Source organism: Panicum hallii, chromosome 2, assembly GCF_002211085.1.
Source record: "Panicum hallii strain FIL2 chromosome 2, PHallii_v3.1, whole genome shotgun sequence".
Classification (NCBI taxonomy): Eukaryota; Viridiplantae; Streptophyta; class Magnoliopsida; order Poales; family Poaceae; genus Panicum; species Panicum hallii.
This window is the reverse complement of record NC_038043.1, coordinates 54,291,500-54,303,831: the sequence shown is the minus strand read 5'-3', so window position 1 is coordinate 54,303,831 and position 12,332 is coordinate 54,291,500. Positions and strand designations below refer to the sequence as shown.

The following is a 12,332-nucleotide window of genomic DNA, read 5'->3' as shown; positions in this document are numbered from 1 at the left end:
TGTCTTGCTTGCTGATGGATTGTAGTGTAATACACAATCTTGCTTGCACTACTAGAATGACATGGTCTTATAAACTGTGGAACGTGCTTCTATTGTAGCATGTGAATTGTGTAGGCCTAATGTTTGATGCAATGGGCAGTCTGTAGATTTTATTTCTAGTTGTTGGAAGGAGTTACTAGTATGTTTAGGTGTATACTCCTGAATACCTGTTTGGTCTTTGAATATTTGCGATGTTCAGTGGTTTGTTGCTGTTTGTGATTCACAACTCTGGAAATTGAAGCTTGTTTGCTTGCTCAGTGACTGTGTTCGAGGCTGTGAACATTTTTATTGTCTTGATCCGAACAGTTTCTGAATTGCCTGTGACGTTGCATCATACGTTTGATGTGGATGCCAGGGATGTTGCATCATTTGCTTGCTGTGGCATCTCATTTACTGGATGAGTATTTCCCTTGCTGTAGAGTATCACATTGTGTTGGAAAATAATATCTGCGGCATCCCATTTTCTGAAACTCTTAACTGCTCTCGACTCTGCAAAATTTATGAAATTGTGGATTGTGGCATAGATACGGAAAACGTCGGAAATGAATCTTTGTAATGGCACAAGCACTTCGTGCGGAAAGCCATTTGCCATGATCAGTCACACCGTATGAGCGTGGTTGGTGGGTATAAGTGTAGAACTGAAACGGGAAAGCGGCACTTGCTGGAATGATCGAACCATCATCACCGGTTCACCATGCCCAGTGCCTCACACGCAACCGAGTTCGTCTCAAGCTCTCATTGCTAGGCGTGACGGCACGGGCCGCCGGATTCACCTGTCGGTTGCTGGGTCGTTCGCCCTCGGCCGTGCCCGCTTCCCGAACCGCAGCCGATCTCATCGAGATCGAGTCACCGACGTGGGCGACTGGATCCGCCGTCCGCGTCGCCGCCGGCTGCCGACGGCCGCACCAACCGGCGGGGCCGTTCATTCGCAACCGTGCTCGGCTTCTGAGCCAGTCATCCATGGGCCTCTCCCTGCCAAAGACGCCATGAGTGAAGCATGGCGGAACTAACCGTCACGATGAACACACAAATGACAGCACAGCCGGCCGTCTCTGCAACGCTACTATTCTTGCCGAACCCGCACGCACAAGGAACCGGAGCCGAAGGCCGAAGCCATGTCCTCCCGTTCGCGCCGCGACGGCCGCCGCGCGGTGCGCGGCACGCGGGCCCCGGCGCTCTTTCGGCCCCACGTGCCAGGGAGAGAGAGGCACGTTTGTTTGGGCGCGCGTCAGGCCTGTGGACGAAGCCGTGCATCTTTCTCCCCGTCGTTCTCATCCGTTCTATATTCAGTGATTTCCTTTGAAATGAAATATTCAGTGATCTCCTCGTGCTGTTCTTATCGGATTCATACCAGACTCTTACACATAGCACCCTCGGAGTGTACGCATTTAACCAAAAGGTAACCATCTTAGTGAAGAATCATACAGTGAGATGTCAGATCAAAAGGTAAGCGAGGGACCTTCATTTCTCCTAAGGTGTTCAAGAGTTCTAACACTTGATTTTCTTCTGCACCAACTTTTCTTCGGCCACTCGTTTTCTTGGGTTTCAGGTTTGAGTCCATAGGGTGAGGTAGTGGATAGGGACCACCAACATGAAGGCGCCAAGGCGTAGCCGTGACAAGTTAACAAGGTCGTGGGAGACGCCGGTAAATAGAATAGTGCAAGGAACGCGGGACGACATGGTGGTTAGTTTTTCTATCTATGCATGGATGATGAAGGGGATTTTTTGGGGGGATGATTGCATGCTCGCCAACAAAGCACTATAAATGTAAAAGACAAGGTAGGCAATGATCTACATACACAAAAGGTTGGGTGTTGGACGCCTAAGGCACACCCAATAAATTGACCCTTTCCATATAAGAGAATAAAACTTAACTCGATGCAATCATACAATGATATTTGGAAAAATGATTAATTTTTACTACGGAACAAATTATTTTGCGCTCAAAGAGTAACTCCGTTGCGAGAACAATTGAATATGAGTACGCGGCAAAACAAAACTATACAAAAAAAAACAAATTTCACTTGTTTGACACTTGCCCATACATACATTCCCCAAATTAATGTCTGCATTTCTAAGGTCCAGATAGCACTAGCTAACAACACCAGAGGCCTAAACTGCAAATGAGCAGGCAGCTTCCCCAAGCAAAGCAGGTTACTATTCATAACCGTGCGACCCCGCGCGAAACCGAGGAGCCCAACCTCCCAAACCATTTCCTCCCACGATTCTTCCTCATTCTCTCCGCTCACCCCGCCTTCGCCTGCAAGGCAGCCAGCCAGTCTCCGTTCGCCTCCTCACCCCCAATCGCTTGTGAGCCATGCCGCCGTCGATCACCCTCCCGGTCAAATGCCGCCCCCACCCCCGCCTCGCTCCGCAGCCACCCGCGGCGGCGCTGGAGCTGCTAGCTGCCCGCGGCGCCCCGGCTGCCGCCGAGTTGCGGGCGGCGTATACGCGGTGCCGGACCCCGACGTACCTGTCCCTCTCGCTCTCCGCCGACCCCGCGAAGCCCCGAGGGATGGCCCTGTCCCTCTCGCGCTCTGCTGACTCCGCGGAGCCCCGAGCGCCGTGCCGCGGCTCCCCGTCCGCACGGCGGGCACGCGCCGCCGTGGCGGCCGGGGGAGATGAAGGCGGCGGCGGACTTCCCGCGCTTATAATCGCCGGTGCTCTGTCGCAGTACGCCATCTTCCGCGACGATCTCGTGCGGAGGGCCTTCGCCGCCGCCGAGGCGGCCCACCGCGGACAGGTGCTCGACCGTGTCCCTGTCGCGTTCGCTCGCATTTGCATTCATTTGGTGTGGCTCGCGAGCTGCTGAAGTGGCTGAACTGCGTTTGCTTGGCTGTGCGATTGGTTCCTCCAGGTGCGCGCGAGCGGCGATCCCTACCTGGAGCACTGCGTGGAGACGGCGGCGCTGCTTGCGGAGCTAGGCGCCGGCCCTGCCGTCGTCGCTGCCGGGCTGCTGCACGACACGGTCGACGACGCGGGCCTCGACTACGGTTTCATCTCCGAGCAGTTCGGTGCTGATGTTGCCGACCTTGTTAAGGGGGTAATTAATTCGATCCCTTTGGATATGATCAGACGGCACACGCGCTAATAATTTCTTGTTTTTAAGAGATAATCCATCTTTGATAACTGTATCCAACAGTAGCATCGTTGAATTTAGCATTGCTGCAAGTACTATAGTAAAGACCCCTTCTTGCAGGCAGCACCTATTATTCCACAAATTGACCATATCAACAGCATAACAAAATCAGAGCTTGTGTCATCGATGCCCTACACTTGAGCATAACATAAGCGGTGCTGGAGTGCAAGCGCAGATCACAAATGACTGCAGTTCTGCGAAGAGGCTTTCTCATGGCCCCCTCTTGTTTTATTCTCATATTTCTCGGCTTTGTCGTTTTCGTGACCAGGAATTGGGTGGTGCTAGATATCTGATTGTGACTGACAGAACTTATTGATGGTTACTTTTTTCATGGGGCTTCTAGAATAGATTTTTGTTGTTCCTATCTTTGTTAGGTATTACGTTACCATCACCTCTATATTATAGTAGGTACTTGCTGAATCTTGGAATGACTTATCTTTCAGAGTTTCAGTGATGTAAAATCAGCCTGTGGTTGGTCATCGGATCCAATTTTTTTGAGTTCCATTCTTTCCCTTTCGTTTTCGTTGTTGATAAGATGTTTTGTTTATGATGTTACAGCAATTAAAAATTGATGCTACTTCAATTTACTTGGAATTTGGAAGATTCTGTTGTTTGTTCTGCTAATGATTAATGAATGCTATGTGTTATCTGGTGTCTAAAGTCAATATTTACACCTAATATATGTTGAGGAAACTTCTGTTGCTTGTGACATCTTGGTTTATTTTTCTTGGTAACGATGATGACATTGTGTCTCAATCAACTAAACAATAGTTTTGTTGCCACCTTTATAGGTTTCGAATCTAAGTCATTTCAGCAAACTGGCTCGTAGAAATGATACAGCCAGTAGAATGGATGAAGCTGACAGATTACGTACAGTTTTCCTTGCAACGGAAGATGCAAGAGCTGTGCTCATTAAACTTGCTGACAGGCTACACAACATGAGGACGCTCAATTCTTTGCCCAGGATCAAACGGCAGTGCTTTGCAAAGGAAACGCTGGAGATATTTGCTCCCTTGGCGAATCAGTTGGGAATCTTGAATTGGAAGGAACAGCTTGAAAATCTATGCTTCAAGTATCTTCACACAGATAAATTTGATGAACTGTCAAGCAACCTTCTCGAATTCTACAACAGAGATATGATTACAGCTGCAACAAGGAGACTGGAACAAGCACTTGAGGTGAGAGGATTATCCTATTATGCGGTATATGGGAGGCACAAGAGCATTTACAGCATACACTGCAAGATGGCAAGGTAATCTGGTAGCTTATGGTTTTTCTTCTTTGTAGTTATTTCTAGAGAAAAATAGAAGATTTTACAAATCATTCTTCCTTCCAACTGAGTCCTGCACCAACTCCATATAAAATCTCGAGTAAAGTTTTTAGCAAAAATATACCATCATTAAATGTGCTTGTCCTTTTGCACTTGATTTCAGGAAGAAACTAGCCATGGATGAAATTTATGATATACATGGGGTGCGTGTTATAGTTGAGAACAGATCTGATTGTTTCGCCGCATTAGAGCTTGTCCATCACTTGTGGCCTCGAATTCCCGGGAAGTTCAAAGACTATATCAGCAGCCCCAAAACAAATGGGTATGCCTATGCAAAACTATGCTAACATGCAAGAATGTAATCTACATTGGTAACTGAATGATTTGCCAAAGTGTAGGTACCAGTCCCTGCACACAGTTGTGCTCACTAAAGAAATGCTCCCACTAGAAATCCAGATTCGCACTAGGGGCATGCATCTGCAGGCAGAGTTTGGAATTGCTGCACATTGGAGATACAAGGAAGGTGTTCGGAGTTGCTCTTCATCTGTTCCTGAAATGGTTGAATGGGTTAGAAGGGTGGTTACATATCAGTGTGAAACTTTGCACATTGACCATCCTTCATCACTTGCACCTGACACTTCACCGAGCAACATACACACGATTAGGTCACACTCTGATGTCTGTCCGTTCTCCTATTCAAAACAATGTGGCCACAGTGGACCAGTTCTAGTAATACTTCTAGAAAATGAAAAGGTACCTCCCATCCTTTTACCACAGTACTGTATCATCAACAGCAAATTTCCAATTTGTTCGTTCTGTGTTAGTGACTTCATCTTTGAGCAGGAAAACTAAAATATTTTTGTGTCTTCAGATGTCAGTGCAAGAACTCCCCCAAAATTCAACGATATTGGACCTACTTATGAGATCTTCTAAGCACCCCATGCCATTCAGGCTGAGGCTGAACTGCCAAGCCGTCCACAACTGGAACCAAGAGCTAAAAATGGGCGATGTTCTTGAACTGGTTCCTTCAACTCCATGCAAACCTGGAGGTTATACGAGGGAGTTCCAACAAATGTTTGATCACCGTCTTGACAGCCGTAGATTAATGCCTTGTAAATACATGACGTGACACCTCTTGTAAATCATCTCAAGTTTAGCTTCTCCTGCGCTGACAACATAGAGACGTGAAGGAGTCAAGAAACATAATGCTCTTTTCAAAAAAGAAAAGGAACGTTTAGGAAGTTTATTGCTCTCTAACTGATATGTGTAACATGTACACTTCTGTTTCAGTATAAAGTAGAAGAAAGGTAATCTGTAAATACGTCAAACATATTGGAATTTAACTCAGGACATGCTCTGGATAACGTTTTATCAATTCTGTGAGGTCAGAATGGGATTTACTCTAAAAAAACACCTCCAGAAAGAGCTGTGTCAAAAACTGTAATGTTTCACTATCAAGAAAAAAACTGTAATGTTTCCAAGTTACAACCTTGATCAAAACTGTGAAACGAAAGGGACCTTACAGGTAAAGAAGCAGAAAAAAAGAGAATGGGATTTACTCTAAAAAACACCTCCAGAAAGAGTTGTGTCAAAAACTGTAATGTTTCACTATAAAAAAAACTGTAATATTTCCAAGTTACAACCCTGAGCAAAACTGTGAAACGAAAGGGACCTTACAGGTAAGCAGAAAAAAAGAGTGAAAAATGCAAAAAAAAAATTACGACGCCTGAGAGATTCGAACTCTCGCGGGGAAACCCCATGTACTTAGCAGGCACACGCCTTAACCACTCGGCCAAAGCGTCGATGTTGCATGAGAATGAAACCACAGATTTCTGTATAAAACATTATACAGAAATCTGAATACTTAAACGCGCCATCTCTCCCGCGAATCGCCGCCATTTTCCCCTTCCCGTACTCTGCCCTAATGGACGCCGCCGTACGGGCGTCGACTCCGCCGCCGGCAGCCAGGGAAGAGCCGCGGGACGCAAGCATGGTGCGGAGGATCCTGCGCTCCGAGGGTCTCGGGGAGTGCGAGTACGACCCCCGTGTGGTGGACCGATTCATGGAGCTCGCCCGCCGCTACGCTGGCGATGTGCTCGGCGAGGCCAGGGCGTACGCCGACCACGCCGGCAGGGCGTCGCTCGAGGCTGACGACGTGCACCTCGCGATCCAGGCCAAGTCCGCGTTCTCCCCCGCGCCACCGCGCCGCGAGGTAGCCCCAAACAATCCCGACACGCCGTTGCTTAGTTTTGACGAATCTGTTGCTGGTTGCTTGATCATGCCTGCCTAAGCGTTTCTTGAGTCGTGGTCCTGTGCGTTCGTGTAGAAATGGAACGAATTGTTACTGAACGGCGGAGTCGCATCGATGAATTTCGGAGCTTGTGATCGACATACTGTAGGTTTGGATCTGAATCGAGTGGCGTGTTTATCCATGATTCAGTGTTGTGCACTTGGTCAGTGTTTATAAGAGCATCAGATATTCAGATGCACAGCACCGACTTTTCAGTAGTGCTACGTAGCTATCAGAGAAGATTCCATGCGATCCCAAGATCAAAAGTCAAAATATGGACGTTGTGATTGTATATAGAGCATGATTGATTTGGGCTCCTCGTCCCCCCCTGCTTCTAGAAGGCTCGACAAATTCCAAAAAGATTCCACACTGCTTTGTTCACCTAATGATCTTTGCAGGATTCTTTTAGGAATCACTTTGGAAAAGAACCATCTTTGCAGTCAAATTCACACATGAATGATAAATTGGTAATTTTGTCGCAACCTGACGAATTTCTCCACTTTGGACAGGTTATCTTTGACCTGGCGCGCAGCAGGAACACGATCCCTCTGCACAAGGCGGCTGCTCCTCCTGGATGGATCCCTCTCCCTTCTCTTGAGGACACAATGCTGAGCCCAAATTACCTAGTCGTTCGTCCGGTTATGCTGTCCGTTGATCAGGTTGAGGAAACCGAGGATGACGATGAAGGTTCAGATCCTAATTCCAACACTGAACAAGAGCACAATGGTAGCACCAGCAATAAGCAGACCCAGATCAATGCCATGGCCACTGCAGCCGTGAGACAGAGAAGATGAAGACTGAACATCGAAGGTGGATCGTGGGCTCATTGTCTTTCTTTAGTTATGGCATACCTAAGTGTAAAATTATGGATTTTCTTGTCCCGTCTTTATCATTTTACATAGTACATTCAGCATATGTTGCTGCATCAACTATCTCAAGTTCTTTCCATTCGCCTGCAGCATGTTCCCAAATTTGTCGATCATGAAAACAAATCCTTTCCATTCGCCAGCAGCATGGCTGAAGGCAATCTGTGGTCACGGTGTTTTGAGGTGATCCTGCATTCCTGTCTTTTCCCTAGAATCAGATGCCCTTTTCCTGTCCTACCCAAGGACCAAAATGGTTACTCCTACACAGTAACACAGGTAAACCGCAGAGATCATTCGTGACATGCGCAGAACTTTTTACAAATTGCAATGTACTATATCTCCAGTTAATCTTGTCACTAATCTGGACTCCTGAGAAAGAAAAGGACACGCAAAAACAAATGGAAAAGCACAGCCGGAGAGTCCTCGGAAAACAATACATCCTGCGAATGTTCGTTCGCTCTCCGCCCATATATATCTGTCTCCGTCCGGGCTCTCGCACCCACCGACCCCTTGAATTCCACGACGTCACTCGATCCCAACCGCAAGGGCGCGCCGCCGCCGCAATGCCGACACTCGGCATCGCGCCGCTGCTCGACGCCTACTTCCGCCGCCGCTTCGCCGCGGCGGGCCTCGTGGAGGCGTCGGTGCCCCTCGACGGCGGCGCCACCACGGTCCACTGCTGGCGCTTCCCTCCGGGGGCCGACGGCGGCACCAACGCGCGCCCCGTGCTCGTCCTCCTCCACGGCTTCGGCCCCCCGGCGACGTGGCAGTGGCGGCGCCAGGTGGGCCCGCTGTCCCGCCGGTTCCGCCTCGTCGTCCCGGACCTCCTCTTCTTCGGCGGCTCGTCCACGTCGTCGGCCGCGCGCGTCTCCGAGGCCCACCAGGCCGAGGCGGTGGCGAAGCTCGTGGCGGCCGTGGTGCCGCCCGGGACGGCGCGCGTGTCGGTGGCCGGCACGAGCTACGGCGGGTTCGTGGCGTACCACGCTGCGAGGCTGCTGGGCCCCGGCGCGGTGGAGCGGGTGGTGATCGCCAGCTCCGACCTGCTCAAGGCCGACGCCGACGACCGCGCCCTGCTCCGCCGCGGCGGCGCCGAGCGCGTCGAGGACGTGATGCTGCCGCGCTCCCCCGAGCGGATGCGCCGGCTGCTGCAGCTCGCCTACCACCGCCCGCGCAGGTTCACGCCGGGGTTCGTGCTCCGCGACCTCGTCCAGGTAACCCAACTACACTCGGTTGCTCCTGCTTCTCCATCAAATATAGCGCATTTTCTCAGCCTCAATTCTTACAACTCAAAGCACCAATAGATGCAATCGTGTTTCCGATCATTCGCTTGCTCGTCTTGCTGCGTTAAGAACTTGAGATCGAGTTCTTGGGCCATCTGGCTTCCGCTCGGTTGCATCGCATTGGCGTGGCGTCCACGTCACGCCGAGACAGTGCCACGTCCTCTGCCAATGACATGGCCCCTGGGTTGGAATCCTGTTTCTGAAGCGAAGCTCCTCGCGTTCTCGACGGATCGACTCGCAGTCGCAGGTTTCCCAACCGTCAGCGCTGGTCGCTGGATCGCCATCAACTCCCAACTGTGGTGGCCCCTTCATCCCTGATTCCCTTGCATCTCCCAAGTCCCAACCGTTTCTCCGGCACTGCCGCTCTTCCAATCAACCCCGAACGCCCAGTCCAGCCGTCCAGACCTTCTAGAACTAGCGGCCTACAGGTCACCGACCGGTGCACGCGCGTCGTCGCATGCCTGCCTACCTGCATTCCAACGAACGACAGGCCTGGCGGCCATCTTTGTACCCCAACCTTAGTGCTTCTAGACACTGCAGTATGCCTTGTTTGGTTGATCCAGACGGCCGTCTCGTGCTGGCCAGACAAAACCATTTTTGATGGCTGCCATGGGCCATAGGTGCCGTGCCGAGTGTGCAACTGACCTACAACTGTGGCTGTATGCTACCCAATCTTAATTTCTTTGCAAGAAGAACCACTAGACACATCTATACTATCAGTTTTGAAAAGGAACACTAGGCCATTGATACAGTTGGAAGTTGGAACCTCAGACTCTTTGCCCATGCTTTGCTGCCATAGTCAGTCAATCAGCCATCATAGCATGCCTGTCAGCCGGTACATCCACTGCTTATATGAACTTCCATAATCACGGGTCGGTCCTGTTTAGCATAGCTCGAGCTTCTCCTAAAACGGCTCCTAAAGCAGCTTCTTCTGGTGAGCAGCTTCTGTGATGAAACTGAAGCTGTTTTTAAATCGTTCGGCAAAGCATGGGCCTGCCGGAGAAGTTAGACGAAGCTATGATTTCCAGCTGCTCCTTCCCAATGTAAGCCGAAAACAGCTTTACCAGGTACTTCGTGGATAAAGCTGCTAGTAAAAATATCCATTCGGCACAGTTTTAAGTCAAGCTCTCCGTGAAGCCATCCAAAAAGTTATGCCAAAGAGAGCCGAAGTCTTGTTTCTAGCTCAGAGATACTGATCTCAAGAGTTAAACAGGAAGTGGGCGGTTTTACTGGAATAGTAGGTTGAAGGACCAAGCAGGAAATGATCTTGCCATCGTCCAATTGCAGGGCTTAGCATTTGGACAAAAGCCAGCGGCTGCCTGAACATTTTGACAACCTCAATACCTCAATTTGCAAGTATACCTGGTTCTGGAGAATGAAATACAGCAGCGTTCTAAATTCTAATCCGTTATCGATAGTAGTAAATTTCTGACCTCAGCATGCATACAACCTCTAGATTTGAGTAACAGTAATACTCTGTTGCAGTATCTGTACAGTGATAAAGTAGAAGAGAAGAAGGAACTAATAAAGGGCATAACGCTGGGCAACAAAGACAAGTTCCAGCTTACACCACTCGCTCAGGTACTTCCTTTTTCAAACGGATAACCGCAGCAACGCATTACGCTTCTTACCCAATTTCTGTCCCATGTCCCAGGAAGTTCTTGTGTTATGGGGAGAGCATGACCAGATATTCCCTATAGAGAAGGCATTTGAAGTGGCAAGGTCAGTTCATGCTGATCTCGCATGTGCTTTTATTACGGTTTGATTTCAGGCATTGCATGCACCTTGCAATCAAACTTACGGAAAGATCAATGCAAATGCAGGAAACTTGGACCAAATGCAAGGTTGGAGGTCCTCAAGGACACCGGCCACATGCCTCAGGAGGAGGATCCAAAGCGGTTCAACGAGGCAATCCTGAACTTCTTGCTTCCTGCTCCAAAGTCCTTGTAATCCAATACGAATGGTTATTCAGGCCCAAGGATCACCGGAGAGTTCATAGTTCAAGCTGCATTCTGCCTAAATTAATGTAATTATTTGTTGGTTTGATATTACCTCCAAGATTGATGAAATGGGAAAATATGCTATTCCCCCATTGAATGCACCATGCGTAATTTCTAGCGCTATTTTAGCCCGTCCATGTTGTGGAGGGTGGAGGATTCGTGGTCAAATCTCTGCATATTTATTACAGAGAAGAAATGGTGAGATACGGCCTGATGACAACTCTGGAAGTACTTTTACAGTTTCAGGTCAGCAAATTGGAAAGCATTAAGCATATTCAGAATTGGACTTCAGCAACTCTGTTCACTTTGTCAGGCTTGTCAATTTATGAGCTGATTTGACGAGCGCTGAGTTAAATTTGACCTGAATAACGAGCGAGTAAATTGAAGCGGACTCTCTGGAATCTGAGGGAAGAGTGGAGATTGAATAAGAAAAGGTCAGGTGCATGAAAGAAAGAACGGTAATGCTTATCCATCCCATTTGCCCAGTGACCCCGTCCACAACTTCCTTACGGTTAACTCTGCAAGGAAGCAGCTACCATCTTCGCTTCGTGAGCAAGTTCATTCTCCGCCTCACCTGGACGCACCCCCCGCCGGCCTACGCAAGGGCCACCGGCTCGGGGTACCACCTGCGCTGCCGGGTACGGGGCAGCGCGGGGGCCTGCGCGGCGGCGGAACTGGCGGGGGCGGGAGCCCCTGGCGTCTGCACAGCGGGAGGAAGACAACGTGAGGAGGCCGCTGTTGGGCGAGCGGCCGGGCGGCAGGGGCCGCATGCTGCAAGCCACCGCAAAGTGGTGGCTGGTGGCCTCCAGTCCCGCCTTGCCCGCGCCGCCCACATTGCAGCGCAAGCCGTTTCTCTCTCCTCCGGCCGGTGTATCTCTCTATTGAGCTTCGAATGGATGTAAAACATGCTTCTCTCCTCTAGATACTCCAGCACGTGAGTTCATTGTTGCAAAAGTCTTTTTAATGTTACGGTAGCTTTGTCTGGATGTTTCATGAATTGAATTGTTTTTCATGATTTTTTTCTGTTGCAGAAATATTTTCTTGATATTGCATAAGTGTATCCGATTTTTTGCATCAAGGTGGGGATGTGGCCATGGCGACGGCATGGCCAATGGAGCACAGGCGGAATAGGTCCACGCAGAGGTAGAAGGTGAGGCGGAGGAGCTTGACGGCGCGCTCGCCGGTTGGGGCTGGCAAGCCAGATTTGCTGCATGTTGCAAGCATACTTTCAAGTGTTCCAGAGGAAGTTTCAGAGGAAGTTTTAGATGAATAATGTTTCAGATGAATGTTGCAAATATTTTATGTAGATGTTGTAAAGTAGATTTAGATGTTGCATGTATTTTACACACATGTTGCAGATATTTTATCTGGATGTTGCATCTTCAATATTGCATCTTCAATGAGAGATTTGAATATTACGTATAACATGAAACAGATATTGCGGTGGG

The 12,332-nt window shown here is 49.3% G+C and overlaps 3 protein-coding genes and 1 non-coding gene across 4 annotated transcripts; 3 read left to right on the top strand and 1 right to left on the bottom strand.

Moving 5' to 3' along the window:
- Positions 1–2,250: 2,250 nt before the first annotated feature.
- Positions 2,251–5,694, top strand: LOC112880082 (probable GTP diphosphokinase RSH3, chloroplastic). The gene is made up of 6 exons (XM_025944561.1): positions 2,251–2,782; positions 2,897–3,082; positions 3,970–4,430; positions 4,612–4,770; positions 4,847–5,201; positions 5,320–5,694. The coding sequence occupies exons 1-6, from the start codon at positions 2,357–2,359 to the stop codon at positions 5,575–5,577; spliced, it is 1,845 nt and encodes a 614-aa protein (XP_025800346.1). The 5' UTR covers positions 2,251–2,356; the 3' UTR covers positions 5,578–5,694.
- A 474-nt stretch (positions 5,695–6,168) lies between these two features.
- TRNAS-GCU lies at positions 6,169–6,250 on the bottom strand. Its single transcript has one exon. It is a non-coding gene; the product is annotated as a tRNA-Ser (tRNA).
- Positions 6,251–6,372: 122 nt separating this feature from the next.
- On the top strand, positions 6,373–7,532 carry LOC112881319 (transcription initiation factor TFIID subunit 9-like). The gene is made up of 2 exons (XM_025945987.1): positions 6,373–6,660; positions 7,248–7,532. The coding sequence occupies exons 1-2, from the start codon at positions 6,373–6,375 to the stop codon at positions 7,530–7,532; spliced, it is 573 nt and encodes a 190-aa protein (XP_025801772.1).
- Positions 7,533–8,167: 635 nt separating this feature from the next.
- LOC112883019 (putative aminoacrylate hydrolase RutD) lies at positions 8,168–11,133 on the top strand. The gene is made up of 4 exons (XM_025948231.1): positions 8,168–8,815; positions 10,370–10,465; positions 10,539–10,606; positions 10,708–11,133. Exons 1-4 carry the CDS (start codon positions 8,168–8,170, stop codon positions 10,832–10,834), a joined length of 939 nt encoding a protein of 312 aa, XP_025804016.1. The 3' UTR covers positions 10,835–11,133.
- Positions 11,134–12,332: the final 1,199 nt, after the last annotated feature.